Source organism: Tachysurus vachellii, chromosome 1 (assembly GCF_030014155.1).
Source record: "Tachysurus vachellii isolate PV-2020 chromosome 1, HZAU_Pvac_v1, whole genome shotgun sequence".
In the NCBI taxonomy this organism is placed as follows: Eukaryota; Metazoa; Chordata; class Actinopteri; order Siluriformes; family Bagridae; genus Tachysurus; species Tachysurus vachellii.
The window spans coordinates 10,035,112-10,053,448 of NC_083460.1; the positions used below are offsets into that span (position 1 = coordinate 10,035,112).

At 37.7% G+C, this 18,337-nt stretch overlaps 1 protein-coding gene across 2 annotated transcripts; it reads left to right on the forward strand.

The window, feature by feature from the left end:
- The first annotated feature begins 15,261 nt into the window (after nucleotides 1-15,261).
- On the forward strand, nucleotides 15,262-18,119 carry scg2b (secretogranin II b). 2 transcript variants are annotated; one of them, XM_060871534.1, is made up of 2 exons: nucleotides 15,262-15,375; nucleotides 15,981-18,119. In XM_060871534.1, the coding sequence occupies exon 2, from the start codon at nucleotides 15,986-15,988 to the stop codon at nucleotides 17,735-17,737; it is 1,752 nt and encodes a 583-aa protein (XP_060727517.1). In that variant the 5' UTR covers nucleotides 15,262-15,375; nucleotides 15,981-15,985; the 3' UTR covers nucleotides 17,738-18,119. The 2 variants fall into 2 exon arrangements, with proteins under 2 accessions (XP_060727517.1, XP_060727527.1); XM_060871544.1 differs by lacking the exon at nucleotides 15,262-15,375 and adding an exon at nucleotides 15,712-15,864.
- The last annotated feature ends 218 nt before the right edge of the window (nucleotides 18,120-18,337 follow it).

Here is an 18,337-nt window from a genome sequence, read left to right on the forward strand (position 1 = left end):
AGAACAATCTTATATATTTCCATGAATTTCAGAAGTTTCTTAATAGGTGGTACATCCCCAATTTGCTCTAATGACGAGCTACCATGGACTCCAAAAGTTTCTGCTAATACTTATGATCAATTTTAGATAAAATCCATAAGGGTGTCATTATGGAACATATGCTTCAATAGGAGAGATTAGATACAAAGAATATACGACCTTTTGTTCACAGCAGTTAACATGGACAGTATCAGAAATTTACAATAACAATAATAAAACAAACAATCCACAAATATGGGATACTGGTACTGTAGGAAAAGAAATGATTTCCACACATGTGCAAATATGAGGAGGATGTAACATACAAAAAGTGTTTAGTGACTGATTTAAAATGCATATAAATATTTTATTAAATTCTACACATAAGGAATACTACATTTTTTATTCTAACAATAAAACCTAATGACACTTTCTGGTATCAGGTGGTGATATACTGTATACAGTAAACGACATCCTCAGTCTCAGTGTCAAATCAATTTTAATCTTAATAATGGTCTGGTTCTGTGTAACAAAATGATATAAAAATTGATTTATATAAAAAAAAGGAAAACAAAATATAATGCACTTAAATGCTTTTTATTAAAAAATAAATAAAAAAAATAAATTAACATTTTGGCATTCAATTTTTAGTGTTTAAACTAAATGATCAAGTTTGCTATGATATTTTTCTTTATAAATCTTTAGCAATATTTAGAGTATAATAGCTGTACACTGAGTAAGCTTATAAAATGCCATAATAGGCTGTGTTTTGAATATTTTGCACATCATTCATGACCTTGGTTGACAGAGAGGGTCTGTACCCAACTCTCAGCCATCATACAAGATGTTCCTTTGAGCAAGTCCAGTGTCCATGGTAACGAAGGCTACATGCTGACAGTAAATGCATTTTGGTGAGAATATCAAGATGCACCAGTGGCATGGGCACTAAAAAGCAAAAGAAACATCGGGTTGTGGAAATATGAGACCATAAAATTATTTTTTTTCAATAATTATTCACATTTAAGTCCGTTTGGCCTTCACTGTATCTGAGTCAATGCTCAAACATCAGCATGCTAATCAACATCAGCACTGATGTGAGACATGGGAATTATTCTACTGGCTTCTGAAAGCCATGTTTGGACATTTGTGGGAGGAAAGCAGTACTGTCAGCACATCTGTGATGAATGTAATTAAATAGCACAGAACATTACTGTTTGGCTCACTCTGGCTATGGATCTGTCTCGGTCACAATGATTACATGCACATTATTGTCTCTTCTGAAGTCTGTGGTCTGTATCGCACCAGCTGTGCCTTTTTTTGTTGTTGTTGTTATTTCATTTAATACTCAATATTTTTTAAATTCAGTTCAATTCAATTTATTTGTATGGCGCTTTTAACAATTCACATTGTCTCAAAGCAGCTTTGCAGAAGTATGGAAACAGAAAAAAAATAAAGTTTAATGTATAAATTATTGAATACAGTATAGATAAAAGATTTTCCTTAATGAGCAAGCTGGTGGTGATGGTGGCGTGAAAAAACACCCTGAAATGATATGAGGAAGAAACCTTGAGAGGAACCAGACTCAGAATGGAACCCATCCTTATTTGGGTGACACTGGACAGGAAATAATGTTGTTTTGTAGTTTTACAGTTTGTATTTTAGTGGAATTATGCATCCAAGAGCTCCTGAGCAATCACTAGGTCAGCACAATTTTTGAGTTCAACACAGACCCAACGCTAATTCCTTCCAGGTGAAGTCTTCAAATGATTGCTGATGAAAACCTGACCACAAAGATGAACGATGCAACAGTAGCTCAAAGATGGTGTGACATTCTCTAAGCAGCCCCATCCACTGCAGCCCGATGAGTCACATGCTGTCCGGCAGATCTGCAGGACAGCCTGTGATTTATGGCTCATTCATATACTACAGCTGTCTTGCTTGTATTACTTTGTATTAAATAGCATTTTCATGCAATGTCCCTGAAATGTGTCGTGGTTAACGATATCAATTATCTAAGGTTTCACCTTTCATAATACCAGGGCAAAGAGCACCTAACGGTAAGATGATCTAAAGCACATGTCTCATGGACTTTTCTGTCAACTCTAGCTTGCTCAATTAGGGATAAATTTAAAATGTTATCGTTTGTTTTTTGACGAAACTTACTAAATAAAATCATTGTGTAATAAAGTGTGACATGGATTTGGATGGATGCTACACAGCCATAGGAGCAGTGATTGCATGAAGTTTTTGTTTAATTCATAAATCTTAATGTAAAACATAATATAAATGAAGCACTGTTAGTAAATATCCTAGTAAAAACATAATGATGACTTATGAACATGATCACAACACAGCTACTGTGTAAAGCAGTGTAATACACAGCTGAATAGTTTTGTTATACCTTTTTCCTAAATTTCATATTATTGGCCTGTTGTGGTTTCAGTGGGGTTTTTTTAAGTATACATAATGATATATAATTAAATTGAATAAAAATTAGTTTATGCTTTTCAGGAGTTCAGAAAATTGCTGATATAAGATTTGTTAGAAATTGAGCTTATCACAGCTTCTTTAAGTACACTTTTACAACTAGGCATGTGCTGCTGTAAATGTAAACACACTGAACAATGCAGATGTGTAAGTAGTAGTATTTTGAAACTTCTAGTAAGATAGTTAACAATGACAGCAAATACAGCTCAACAATAACTACCAGGTTCTTAAATGCATAATTGCTGGATTTATTGGATAATATCCTGAGGCCTTTATGTTTATAAAACATCTACCTGTTGTAATACATCTAAATATCTACTTTTTTTTTTTTAATTTACACACATAATGTATTTTGAGTTTGTACTTAATGTATTAATAAAAAGAAATAAAGTATGTGTTTTAAAAATCAAAAGCAACCTGGGAAAGTATTTGGGTGCTATATTAAAATATAATGTATTTAAATAAAGAATCCTACTTTAAATTTTCCAAGGCAGCATTAACAGAATGTACGGCTTTCGGTGCCTCTGCTGTGCTGTTTTCCCGGTTTCCACCCCAATCTCAGTCTGCTTTGATATCGAGATTACAGCACTCTCTGCCAAAGTGTGCTTCAACTTCAGAGAATGAGACACAGCCAATGATACCACATGAGGGTCTATCACTGAATGCGAGACAGCTGTACTTGGCTCCCTCAAGCTCTGTGTTTCTGTGCACTGTTGCATTTCTGCTAACAAACAGCTTTCGCATGTAGATGGAGTTACCACTAAGGTCACTCAAGTAAAAAATCAACAGGATTTAGAAAATATGAGGTTCTGCAAGCTGTGACTTGAGTCACACCCCTTGTGAGTCACAACAAGGTTGCCAGGTTCGCAGTTTTTTCCAGTTTTTGAGATGTTGTTGTCATGGAAATTTTGTTGAGCTTTGATGATCACTTCTTGAAGATCGAGTCTTGGGCTGCTTTCAAAGTATGCGTCGGGTTATTGTAGAGGTATATATCCAGAGGCATTGTCCAATGAGTTTCAAAGCATTTGGCTGAATGTGAGCAGATAATTGATCGCTTGATAATTCAATACACTTGAGAATCCACCCTGTTGCTTTTGTCAGCATCAATAAATACCAAGGAACCAGTTCTATTAGCATCCACACACGTACACGCAATTAGACGAGGTGGTATACTCTGGAGCAATTCTTTTACCTGGGATATTTTGTTTCCTGAGGTCAACTTTCTTATTAAGAATTTAGAATTTGATTTTTCTTAGTGATGGTTTACTTCTCTGGCATTGAGATCACTTTGGTCTTTTTTACCAGCAAAACTAAATTTGAAGTATGTTCCAAATTACATATAGATCTTATTTGTCAGCATCATCAAATTACTTTTGGTTCATTTCAAATGGGTGGAGCACATATATTTACTCTCAAATAAAAGCCGAAAGCTTGCATTTTACATAGTTTATTTCTAATTCTCGTTTCTGTGGTGGATGGCTACTGTGAAACTGCACACGCAAAGATTCTCTGAATATATATAATATATAATAATATATTAGTGTGTTTGTGTGATCCAATAGATGTGCTTTGAATCTATTAAAAGTAAACATTTAAACATGATTAATTAAGTATTAACACTTTGGCTGTGATGGGTGCTAAAGAAATTCTTAGGAACAACTAAGCACAATAAGTATAACACATGAACCTGCTTGAGAGAGATTTTAATTTATTTTTTTAAAAATCAGACTTAAGTATAATATATACTGTACCTTATTCTTTCTATCTATCTATCTAGAATGTGCACTATATGGCTCCACATAAAAAAATAAATATTGCTCCTTTATAGTATTTTCAGAAAATTATTTTTGTTTCTACTAATATGTCTAATCTAAAAAAGACCCCTTTTTGCTCAGTTCAAATGTCTCTAGTGTTTTTTAAGTCTCTAATGATGGTGTTTTTAATTATTCTGCCAACTGTATTCCACTGTAATGGTCTTTATATCGTTATAAACTGAATGACAAATTTAGAAAAACTAAAATTGTATTAAAACGATCCTTCATGTTCTTACTATATCTGAATATAGGAACAGCTATGCACAACAAGTATGACACATGAATCTGACACATGAACATTCTGACATTTTCAACAATGAGCAAGAGCCATGCAGAGGTGTGTGGGCTCTACATTCTCTGTTGAATGACAACAGCAACTGCACATGACTTCCTTTAACATGTTATTCTCAATGGACAGATAAGACTGGTATCTAGTGAGACTTGCCGTTTTTATGTGTCTTTAATGTGTCTCCACTGACCAGTTGTGATCACACTGCGTATGAATCAGGGTTGCCAAATCTACCAGAATCATCTGATATTGGCAAATATTAAATACATAAAAACATGACAGTGATCTGAGTCACTGTGTACTGTTCACTGTTTAAACACAAGAAATGCTAATACCAAGACTAAATGTAAGGATGTTAAAGGCTATTATTTCTCATTATCACTCTCACTGTCTATAAATACATATATATGCATGTCAACATAGTCTCCTGACTATAAATTCACACATAACACATAATCCATACTGAAAAACTCTCCTTTTTCCTGCTTTAAAAAATCTAAAGGATGTCTAAACAAGAACTACTGTGGATCTGATTAGATAGGGTGTGAGTGTGTGTGTGTGTGTGTGTGTGTGTGTGTGTGTGTGTGTGTGTGTGTGTGTGTGTGTGTGTGTGTGTGTGTGTGTGTATGTGTCCGTGACTGGGGAGATTATTACGTCTGGTAGATGAATCATCACTGTGAGGTATTTATAGCCACTCCTTAGAAAAGGAGGGGGACTGGAGGCAAGAGCTATACTAGCGAGTCAAACAGCGTCATCACATAGCTTCACACACATATAGATACATATAAACATACATAATATGATAAAGAGGTGGCATATATAATATTATATTGTATTGTAAAACAATATATGTAATTACACACTTGTGGCTGAATTTAAGATGATCACAAAATCCCTGCATATTATTGCATTATTTAAAAAAAAAAGACCTTGTCTTGGTTTATTGGTGATCTACTGTAGAGCAATTTAAACACACTCTCTGTGTAGTTATTGATTAGCAGTAGAATATGTTGTAGATTTTCTGTAATGGGACTCTAAGCTAAGCATACGTCATTAGTGTAATTATGGAATTTGGCATTTAAATGTTTCATGCTCACACTCCAAAAGAAATGAGAAACATTCTCTGCAGTGTATCATGTTGGTGGTAGCACACTCACAGATAATGTGGGTGAGTTTAATGAACAGAAAATCTCCCTCTGTGCAGTGCCAGGCTCACAAAGATCATTCTCATCTCTCTCTCCCAATACCCATAAGAAATAACCAGGATTCATTAAAAGGTGCTAAAACCTAAGGTTTAAGGCAATACAGGACACACACAAACACACACATACACACAAACACACACACACACACTACAGGACTTTAATTACTATGTAGTGTCAACTCTGTGTGGGAAAAATAAAGATGATGTTTTTCTGAGTGGGAGTTAACCTTGAAAAGATTTGCAAAATAAATCAGTCGTGCTTGCAAGAACTAAATGAACCTCACACTTATCATTCTAAGTAAGTATTCCATAACATAAAATCTTATGTAATTTGAACTCCTGTTAAATTTGTAGGGTTTTGTGGTGTAAAAATGTAGAATCGAGATAAATCATGCCAGATCTTCCACCTTTAATGTAATTATACTGTAGCATTCAACAAAATACAAGTGCAAATCAACATTTGAAACATTATACGGGAAAAAATATGAAGGAAAAGCACATGCTGAATTAGCAATTTTATTTCACTCTTCCCTGCAAAATTCTCTAGATATCATGTGCACAACCCCTTTTTAATTTATACCACAGGCTTCTGATTTACATCTAGGCACTTGTATCACACTGGCACATGACATTCCTGATTTTCAGCTGTCCTGCAGAGGTCTGTGCCAAAATAGACTGGTATTTAGAGCTATCCATGGTTTCCTCTGTCTCCGGTCCCAGATAAAGAGAAGCAGTCTAAACAATGCTGCCATCACCATGCCTCACCATGGGCATAGTGTTCTTTATGTAAAAATTGTCTTGTGTTTTTGGTGGTGGTGTTTTGAAAAAATGTAGATGGACTTGGATGGGTTTTTCTTCATGAGAAAGATCTATTCAGTAACCGGTGGTAGCTCAGTGGTTAAAGCATTGGACTACTGATCACTGGACAATTCTGAGTTTGAATACTAGGACCACCAAGCTGCCACTATTAAGCTCTTGACCAAGGCCCTCAACCCTCAATTGCTCAATTGTATAAAATCAGATGATATTAAGCCTGGATAAGGGTGTCTACCAAACACTGTAAATGTACTGAGGACGCAGTACTTATAGGGATGTGGTAGCTTAGTGGCTAAGGCATTGGCCTGCTGTTCACAAGGTTGTGATCTCAAATCCCAGCCCCTGAGGAAGGTCCATAACTCAATTACCCAGTAATAAAATGTATGTTGCTCTGAATAATTGTTAGTGTGAAAGGCAGAAAGCTGTAAGAGGGGAGATTAGTAGCTTGGTGATTAAGGTGTTGGCCCAATGATCAGTAGGATGTGAGTTTGAATCTTATGTCCACCACTGCTGTATCTGATGTAAATGTCTAGCCATCCTACTCCATAGCCCAGACATGTGGAAAATATGAGAGAGTATTGTCACATGCAGGGAGTGATTATAGTTATCATATATTCCTGCAGTTTCTTTAATGTTGCTGTAGGTCTCTTGGCATTCTCCCTGGATTCTTCTTGTTCTTCTTTAGTTTGGAGGGATGTACAGTTCTTAGTAATGTCACAGTACTGCCCCATTTTCTCCACTTGAAATGTTCATGATGGTCTCCATAGTGTTTAAATCTAATGTTAGGGACATTCTTTTGTACTTATCTCCAATATATACTCCTCAACAGTGTGATCCTATACATGCTGAATAACTCTTCACAGACCATGGCATCAACAGTCAGATTAAACCAAGATAAACCAAAATCTAAAAAAGAGCAGGTCTTTAATTAGCGTTAATCAGAATGACTTTATTGATGATAGGTTTATGATGTCAAGATATTTCGAGCAAGAGTTTTTCATTCTGAGCACATGCCCCATAATAAAACCAAGCTCATTTTTTTGAGGTTGTTAATGGCTGATATGCTTTATCTTGGCTTAAGTTTTTACATTTAAAAAATGGCAGGGGTGTGTAGACTTTTTATAGCCACTGTTTATATGTGGCTAGCTTAAAATGCTTCTGAAAGATCAAGATGGCTTTCTTGCCTTTAAATTTATATTTGATATTTGCATGTTGTCACACAGACAGAAAGAACAAAACCTAAATTTTTCTGAACAAGGATTGTGCAGTAAATCACAATGAAGCAAAACAGATTCAGCTCATGTCTAATACTGAATGTAATTGTGTTATATGACAACATAATAGTAATAATGATGATTTATTACAGTTTTGCTCTGATATATAGAGACATGCTTTCATTTCCCATTTACAAGTCCTATTCTTTCAGTTAAGGTAATCAGTTACTCTACGTTTTTAAACTCTGACTTTCTTAAGCTTTGTTTAAGTTTAATATTAATATAAGAGTTTAGTATTAGGACTCACCACAGACCAAACAAAATAAGACAAAAGCAAATAAATTAGGGAGCCCAAATCTTTGTGAAGCCGTTGCAGGCTAACGCGAGTAAGCTAGCTGAATCTTTTTTTAAACTGTTGCTCATGGCAGCAGCATGACACAACCCTCCAACTTACTGTCTACCTTCTTTATTAATGGCTACTGCTGCTGAGATTGACAGTCAAGAGATCTATCGCTATCACTAGTAGAGATTTATCGTTATCTCTACCACCCTGAGATCTCAAGCAATTTTTCTCTATTCATAGCTGTTATTATCAGGATTCATACTGTGAACTTTGGACAATAATGCAAATGCTTTTCTGAAGCAGCACACCGAAGAAACACTTTGATATTCCAGATTATGTATCATCCAAACATCGATAAAATAACTGTAATAGCAGACCATAAAACTTTGTTTAATTACATTGTCATATTATCAACATTGTAGTCCAACATTTTAGGCAAGAAGCAAAGCACTTCCTAAATCTCAAATTAAGATATCTGGCCATGTATTGTTCATATCTCCAATAATATTCTACACTGTATGGTGCTGCACAGTCATTCATTCATTCATTTTCACCCTGGACTGAGTGCCAACCCATCGCAGGGCACACACACTCTCATTCACTCACGCAATCAGTGCTGCACAGTATTTTTTATTAAATAATATAGAAAGTTAGAACAGGATTGCAGGGAAAACTGTTTTGCATTGGTCACTGAGAATCATTGCTCATTATTAAAGAAATGGAAAGGCAGCTACTCAAGGTGAATGACAGCACTTTCTCCAGTATCCCCAGCTTCCTCTCTCTCTCTCTCTCTCTCTCTCTCTCTCTCTCTCTCTCTGTCCCTCATTCTTTCTCTCTCTCTCTTGCTCGCTCTTACATGCGTAAGGAAATGCGTCACAGACAGACCATGAGTCAGAGAGAAATGGAAATACAGAGACAGGGTGCATGAAGGTATGAATGTGAAGGACCATTGTTAAAAAAAAGTGTGCACTTAAAAAAAAAGCTATAATATTTTGCTAATAAGTCATTGAACCATTAATACAAAGATGAGGTATGAAAATGAGATGAGGGATTAAAAAAAATAGATAATAGTAATTCATAAAAAACTGTTTTTTTGTTGTTGTTTTTTTGTGGCTGAATATTTCCCCAACAACTGACAACTAGATTGTCACAAAGCAGAGACAAGGAGGGAGAGAGAGAGAGAGAGAGAGAGAGAGAGAGAGAGAGAGAGAGAGAGAGAGAGAGAGAGAGAGAGAGAGAGAGAGAGAGAGAGAGAGAGAGAGAGAGAGAGAGAGAGAGAGAGCATGGTATTAAAAAATAGATTTGTGAGGTCCAGTAAATAACAGAGACAAAACCAAATTATAGAAAGAAATGGAAGAAAGAGGAGGAAGAGAAAGAGAAACAGAGAAAGAGACAGATGAGAGAAATAATACTTTTCCCCTCATTAGAATCTACCTGCTGCTGCTGTCTTTCACTTCACCTCTCAATGAGTGAGACGATGATAGAAAACAGAAGAAAGGATAGAGATCACCATGGAGACAGCTTCAAGAGGGGGCTGGAATAGAGGGGGAAGGACACAAAAGGTGAGATGGGAAAAAAGAAGGGATGTGCTGATAAGCTGCATGTTTCTGATGTGCTTATTGTGTAAGAACATACGTATCTATTTGTCTGTATAATTAATATGATGTGTTTATTTTAAAAAAAAATAATAAAAATTAACGACAGCCACAACCACACAATACATCTCTTTATCCTAATATTCTTTTCCCCGCCTCGTAGCCATGAGTCATCTCCACCAAATGTTTTTTTATATCGTGGCCCCTCTCTCCCTCTCTCTCTTTCTCTCTATCTTTCTCTCTATCTTTCTCTCTCTCTATCTCTCTGTCTGTTCAATAGACACGTAGCCAGTTGTGCCTTAGTCATACCTATGGGATGCTGCTTTTGTTGATAAACAGTGACATTTGTTGGCTGCCCTTGATGGAAATTCCAGGAAAATTCAAGAAGGAAATGAATATGAGAAAAGGAAAGAGTAAGCCAGAGCAAGAGCCAGAGACAAATGGGAAGTAAGAGGGACAGAAAAAGAAGCAGCAAAAGAAATACAAATCATTTAATTTAACAAAAAGGGTGAAAGCCTAAGCAAGGGGAATACATGATGAGGCTGCACACACACACACCCTGGGTTGCCAGTTTATTAAATAACACCCTGACCAGATGTTATTTGGATGGTGGAGAATTCACTTATGGAGAGTTTCACTGTTGCTGAGTTGGTTCTGTAAACTGTGTAAACTTACTGTCTGTTTTTGTTTGATATTATTCTTTGCTGTGTGTGTATGCCCATGATAAGTGGATGGTACACAGCAGCAAATGGACTAGAATCAGTAAGTGTAAGTGCATGCCTATAAAGTGCTCCCACATGCACAGTATACTAGATCAATTGGTCATTAAGTGCAGGCACAAGGTTTAGTTTCTGGTTAAAAATTACAAAAAGTAATATTTACCTAGAACTGTGAAATGATTATTAGTATTATTACTCAGCTGTAGTATCTCATCTCATAGTATACATCAATCAGAACAGATTGAATTCTAAATGATTCACACAGGATATATAACAGAATATAGGGCCATATTCAAAGTTAGGCACACACATTAAAGTGTTATCGTGTTAATATTGTAGCATTGTATTGTATTAATTGCATAATTGTGACAAGAGCTTTAAGAGATTTAATAACAGATGGTTCCTAATACGCTGCTGGATTATTTTTGCACCTACATTTGATGACATTTCAGTCGTTTGAAGTATCTTATGACATACTCAAATAAATGTTCTGCCAGTTATTGCCTGACACCTCTGATACAGCACTGACTGTTACTCACTGCATCTCTGCAACATCGTATTATAACATATTTCACTGTTTCAGTAATCATGTGGGTTTGTTGTATGTTGGTTTTTACATACTTTAACACACCCATTTTTATTTTTACAGAAAACGAGCTGTTTCCGATGTGTATATAAAAAATAAAAGGTTCACTCAGCATGCAATGTAGCCATGGAAACACTGATACCACCTCTGCTGACTACAGGCTAATTAGGTAGCTTATCTATCTTGAACAAAGATTAGATTGATTGATGCTCTGGGTGTTCTATGTTGAAATATCTCCTTTTTGTAACTCTCAGACTCAGTCACTAACAAGACATTTTTTTCTAGTCGCTGTCTGTGTTTGGATAACTCGACACCCTGTAATCAGCTGGCAGCTGACACTAATTATTCATGCTGTCATTCTTTTTAAGGGTTTATTCAAAAAGGCTGTGGTGCGTTCTCCATCTGTTCTTTGCTTCAGACAGTTAACACAAATCTTGGCTGTGTTAAGAGAATCCCCAGTAGGCCCACCCACTCACACTGCTGCCAATCAGATGCATTATAGTTTAAAAAAAGAAAAAAGAAAAGAAAGAAAAGAAAGAAAGAAGGCAGAAAACATGACAACAACAACACCTCCACAGTGGCTATTTATAATCAGTTCCAATGAGTGCCATGAGTCTTTTTTATTCCCCTGATTTGGCCCTGAAATTAACTGATTTGGCATGAGAGGAATTTAAATATGATGCATATTAATGAGTAAAATATAGTAAATATCATACAGTAAATCCCATCCAATGATGGGAGGATGACTATATGTTCAAACAACTGAGTCTAAAATAAAGAACATTATTTAGGACAGATCATATCATTACTGTAATGCAGTCCCATGTTCATGGGTCTCATTTATAATTCTGAGTAATTATAGGTATATATATCAATAATATAAGCAGGAGGATATCTTTAATTTAGTAAAGATGTACTATACTTGTGACTTCTTGTAAAGGATTAAAGGGTTAAACAATCCTAGATTTTATTACCACGATTCAAGGGAAAAAATAAATGCATTTCGTGTGAGATGAGGTTTATCCTCTTGGGAAGCAATAAGATTCCTTTAAACATTTTCATATTTCACACGCAACAGATTTATCTTGCCTCATTCATCCAAGCAACATTTTTGCTGTCTCTAATTCCCCTGCTGGAGAGCGATTGGTCTCAGGGCTTTGCACTGGTGCATGAGTCATGTCAATTTTTTCACCTGTTTCATGAAACCTCAAAGCTCAGACAGCTCAAAGTGGGTTTGAGCACACAGTGTGAACACATAAGTGCAGGAGGAGGTTCTCCGATTGATTCGACTGATGATGTTCCATGATAAAATCCTCAGATATCTTTTTTGTGGGTGTTTTTTTCAAATCCCCTTATATTCACTCACTAACAAGACTCATTTTTCTTGTTTCATGCTACATTTCGATAAACCCACATCCTGTAATTGCTCTGTCATTCTTTTTTTAATGGTTTATTCGGACTGACTGTATTCCTTTCACCATCTGTTAACACAAATTCTGGCTGTATGAAAATGAGAATCTCCACCAAATATTGTAAACAAACATGCACACTGCAGATAGTGAGGCTAAAATTAGGCAGTTTATCTGTCTACAACAAAATCTTAGCTTCATTTTGTGTTTAAGTCTGAGTTCTGGAATTGCTTTTTTGTTTAAGATCATACTGAGATTCTATAAAAAATCTCCACCATCTGTGACCTCACTCATTTTTTACTGATTTCTAGGATTCTTAGACTTTTAGGGGCAACTTTAAGGACAGCTGAGAGTAAAACTGAACATTATTAGACGTATCTCAGAGCTTTGAAATTGCCATGTGACTAAACCAGATGAAAAGATCTGCTCCATTAGTTCCATTCTTAATTGTATACTGTTACAAACTGGACATAGGACTAATATAGGATTACAGGATTTACACTGCTACTACTATTCTTCTTCTTCTTCTTCTTATTATTATTATTATTATTATTATTATTATTGTTGTTGTTGTTGTTGTTGTTGTTGTTGTTGTTGTTAAGAAGAAGAAAAAGAAGGTTTTTTAAGATATTGGTAAAATCTGTTTCTACGGATAAAGTATTGTGCAGATTTATCAGAACTGCTGTAGTTAAAATGAACCTGTGCTCTTTAATCCCCGATTGGTAGGATGTACAATAAATAGTACAGAGCTGCAAGAGTAAACTTTATACATGAGATTAAATTGAATAACACAACCATTGATCAGTATTTTTGTGACACATGACTACAGTATGAGTGAAATTTTTATTTGGCAAATGAGCACAGTCTGACACTAAAGGTATGACATTACTCACAATGCATAAGAATTGTAAGTAAATGTGTGTAGTAAGCTTCGCCGTCAAGGAACATTCACTGATGTATGTAAAACATTTAGTAACATGATGTAAGTAGACCTAAAACATACAATTAATGCAACAATTTGTCTTGTAACTGTCAGAAGATGATTCTTAATAACATTTAAAAAAAATGTTCAAAACTGTTTATTAAACAGTAGATATATGACCATACATTCATGTGTGGACTTTTGAATGCAAACTTAAATCCAATAACTGCTAGGGAGCTACTGTAGGCCCTTGAGAAATGCTCCTTAAGGCTCAGGAAAGTTTCATCCAATATTTGTCCATAAAAACATAAGTTCACTATCATTATGTAAAACTTCCAGAAGACATCTCTTCTCAGATGAAACGTATTGGGCCACAACATCCACATGGTCCTGGGAATGTGTTTAATTTGGCCTGAATCTTCACTTACATTTGAGCCCAAAGGATTACACTCCCCATTTCATGTTACCATACATTTATATTGGATTGCATTGTTCACATTATAGGCAAATATAAAACAATTTAGAAAAGACAGATTTATTTAAACTTCTATTCACTCAATATATCTCAGAATTCCTTAATGTCCAAATGTCATAAGGAGTTAACTTGGACAAACATGTAGAGGAAAAACAATCAAACTGTAATCACCAGCAACTTAGAGGAGTGTTTTCTAGTCAGACAAAACAAAAATGATTTCAACGAACAACATCTCAAATGGTGGAATGGGGTGGCAGCATCATGTTGTGAGGGGTTTTGGAAGCATTTTTGCCATCACTTTACCTAGTTATATTGCTCATTGCTTATCCCTACAGAATTAGTACTACGTAAGGTGTGTTACAAGGTATGTTGCATCATAATGAAACACTTCGCATTATATTCATTTATTTATCTTCTGTAACCACTATCCCTATTCAAGAAACACTGGGCGTGATGAAGAAATACACCTTAAATGGGATGCCAGGTCGTCACAATGCATCATGCACACACACACAATTTTGGCCAAAGCGATCACAATGGACTTCCATTTCACCTCCTCAAACTAAAAACTCTTTGAGGCTTTTAATAGTCACCCTGACCTGTTCTTTTTGTTATTAAACTATATGTAACATTGCAAGTCAGGACACAGACATTAATGGCATGTAGTAAGGAGGAGAGTCTATAGGGTACTTCTTCTGCAGAGGACAGATATTTTCTCTGTATTCGAATCTAAAGGAGATAAATCTAAATGAATGTGGTGCAAAAAAGTTGACCTCAACCTGAGGACTGAGCAATAACTGTTTGTTTGATCCATACCAAAACTGTATTTATTTCTAGGGACAGTGTGAGAGACTTGATCATCACCATAACATTTATCAGTAGCCACTCCGGAGAATAAAACTGCCAGAACGCCTCCCCGTGTGTGTGTGTGTGTGTGTGTGTGTGTGTGTGTGTGTGTGTGTGTGTGTGTGTGTGTGTGTGTGAGTCATCACCAGAGGATTTAACTCCATGACTCCCGTGCGTCAGAATAAAAAAACAAAACAAAATGTATCACAAACCTAACTGTTTTTTTTTTCCCTTCTTTTTCTCTCAGCTTGTATACATAGGCGTTAAGAGAGAAAATTCAGTTCTCTCAATAGAAAGCACTTTTGCATCCACTGCACTGCCTTGCTTCTTCACTTTGAGACAAAAATAGACGACTACCTTCATGAATAAAGCAACAGAATTTAGAGATAAGTCTGAAAAGTCTCTTAAAATAAGATCAGCTTCTATGCTTTCTTTCGGCTCAATCAGAGAGATGGGGACCGCGCCGGGCATTACGTGTATAGCAGTGACGCACGCGGTCAGGTGTTGCCTCATATAGCGCGCGAGGGAGCTGTCCCGGTGCTGAAACGGGAGCCTACACGCACACGCGAAAGACGCGCACAGGGGAAATGCTATTTTCGCTTCCATCGATTTTCTGAGCTCCTACCTCGCAAAAATAGGTAAGGTGACTGTTAACATAAATCTGATGTGTGAAAAGAATCAATGGCAAATAGCCAAAAAAAAAAGATGAAGAACATCCTTTTTTCATTTTCTTTTTTTTTACTGTTTTGATTGTATCCGTGTGGCTCAGCTGCGATCTCGCTATCTGCATGGATTTCATTGCACTGCGATTCTGTCTTTATACTTAATCAACGCATTTCATTTAGCTTCTAACGTATTCAACGACGTGTCAATGAACAAAAATATTGCTGCAACAGAGTGACGGTAGCCACAAGTAAAAGGTTACCTTGACAACGGGGGGTGGGTGTGGGGGGGTGGGGGTTGTGAGTCATCCGCCAGGCTACTGTAGTCGTTTAAAAACATGTTATGATGCTACACAGCTCAGTTCTGCTCAGGACTCCTCCGAGTGCCTGTTCTTGTTGGGGAATAAATGATTTGCATATTTCTACTTTTACACTCATTTTGAGCGGTATTGTTAGGAGCCTGAAGTGAGTACTGATTTTTGATTTAGTGTAAATAATTGCATTTTCTATACCCTGAATGAAACTGTAACTGTACTGAGTCAGTGTGTGTTTTGTTTGTTTGTTTTTATTCTCTTGTTTAGGCGGCATGACACGTTCATTAAACAAGCTCTTGGCGCTTGTTCTGGTCGCTGTCCTTCACTCTGAGACTGTGCATGGCGCGTCCATCACTCGTCACCACCGACTGCAAGGCGGCAGCGGCAATCAAGACGCGTATCTGAGCCCCAACTCTGACATGATCAAAGCCTTACAGTACATCGAGAGCCTGAAACGGCGCACTGACGACTCCGAAGGTCCTACCGGAGACTACGATGAAGTGGACAAATTCCGGCTCCTGGTGCAGCTCGCTTCACTTCGGGACGAAGACGCACTGCCACGCGAGGACGCTGTCAGTTGGCCTGATAACAAAGCACCAGAATGGTTTCGAGCTCTGCTCAGGGCACTCGAGCAAAGCGCGGACGGCGCACTGACTCCGGGAAATGAGCGCCGCTTTCACAAGATCAGACGGCCGGCGACTGAAACCGACAGTCCCTCTACCGATACCGGGGCCGTGGTGAGGCCTCACAAGAAATATCCACTAATGTTTGAAGACGAGGAAAACGTCCGAGACAGTAAGCGAGCCACGGAGGACCTGGACGAGCAGTACACGCCGCAGAGTCTCGCCAACATGCGCTCCATATTCGAAGAGCTCGGTAAACTGTCCAACTCACAGAATCTGAAGCGAGACGATGCAGAGGATGATGATGAAGATGACGAGGAGGTGTACAGACCCCGAAAACTGGCGTATGAAGACGTGACCGGTGGAGAGGAATGGATGCCGTTAGAGGAGCAGGTCGAGACTGAGGAGATGGTTAAGGGCAGTCATGAGGAGTTTGATCGGGGATTAGAAGACAGCGAGGAGGCGCGCGAAGTGATCGAGAGACGAGCTGCTCCTGCGCTTGAAGCCACAGATAATGCAGATGACGATACGAAACTTGTGGACTACGTCTTGCTGAAAGTGATGGAAATGACCGATCAGGCGCAGAAGCGAGATCTGACAGACGCGCAAAGCGGAAGGAGAAGATTGCTGAATATGCCGTCTCTCCTCGACCCGCGGGCAATCAAACAGCTGCTGTCAGCCGTTTCTATGAAGCTCCAAATCCCCCCGGAGGATTTGGTCGGAATGCTTTTTATGGAGGAGACTCGGAAACAACAACGTCTACCCGAACCGCAGGTTGTGAGGAAACCTAATGCGCCTCGATACCGGAGCCGCGTCATCAAATATTACAACGGACGCCAACCGGAAGTCACAGTGAGCGACATTCCCTCCGACGTCAAAACCGAAGATATCTTAAAGGTCCTGGGTCTCGGAAACCTGGCCAACAAGAACGCAAAATATTTTGTGAAACCGAGACCATATAAGACACCCATATCAAGATATTTCGCGCCAAGTGGCAGACGGGGGAGTTTCTCGGTGTCGGAGTTGAACAGAGCTCCCAGCAAACGGAAAGATGATTACGACGATGCGGTGGATGAAGACGAAGTGGCCACCTTTCTTGCAGCCAAACTTTTAACCGAGTACCCCGACACCAGTTCATCCGATCGCAAAAGAACCGTGGACTCTTCTAACGCACTGTTTCCATACGAAATGTATGAGGAGGCCATGAAAGATTACTTCGACCAAGCAGACACGGGGAAGGGAGCGGTTGCGAAAAGAGACACACAGGGGAAGGAGGAGGCGGAAGTGCAGCAAAAAACACCGACCGAGATCGCGATACCAGAACAGGCTGATCAACAAATCCCTGAGTCGGTAACCGAAGGAGAAAAGGAGCATCATACTAAACTGGTGGCTGGAATGTAGTGGGTAAGAAAAAAACCACAATGGAACAACATTCCTCACATCTCTCCTTACAAATGCCTATATTTCCTCACGATTAACCAACGTTAAGTGCTTTAGGATTACATTCTATATTATGTACATAATATACCGTATACAAACGTGCAAAAGTAAACGACATTTTGTCTGTTTTGGGTTTATTAGTGTTTCAAGTGTATTTTTGCAACGTGCGTTAGTATGATGTGCACTTATATTGAGCACTACGGAGCTTGGTATGGTCCTAATCGTTTGAGCTATATCATTATTAGACACAGGTGGACGTGATCCTCGTTTCTCAGTCATTTTGTACCTGTTTTGAAGTGTGAAATGACTCAAAGATTAATAAAGCATTACTGTATTATTTTTCCTCTCGCTGTATTGTGTTGCCTTATTAGACATGACCAGACTTTACACGCTTTAAAATGATTTCAAACGTAATAGAATTAAAGCTGTTTATATTTACATGTCAACAGGAAGTTTGGTGCACTACGTTAAAGGAAGAGACGAAGCAAATTTAGATGTTGTACTCTAACGTGACTGAGTGCTCTTTAACACCAAGCCGTCTGTGAAATGCTGAATGGAGAG

Coding starts and splice junctions, on each gene's coding strand:
- scg2b (XM_060871534.1), top strand. CDS start 15,986: ATGACACGTTCATTAAACAAGCTCTTGGCGCTTGTTCTGGTCGCTGTC.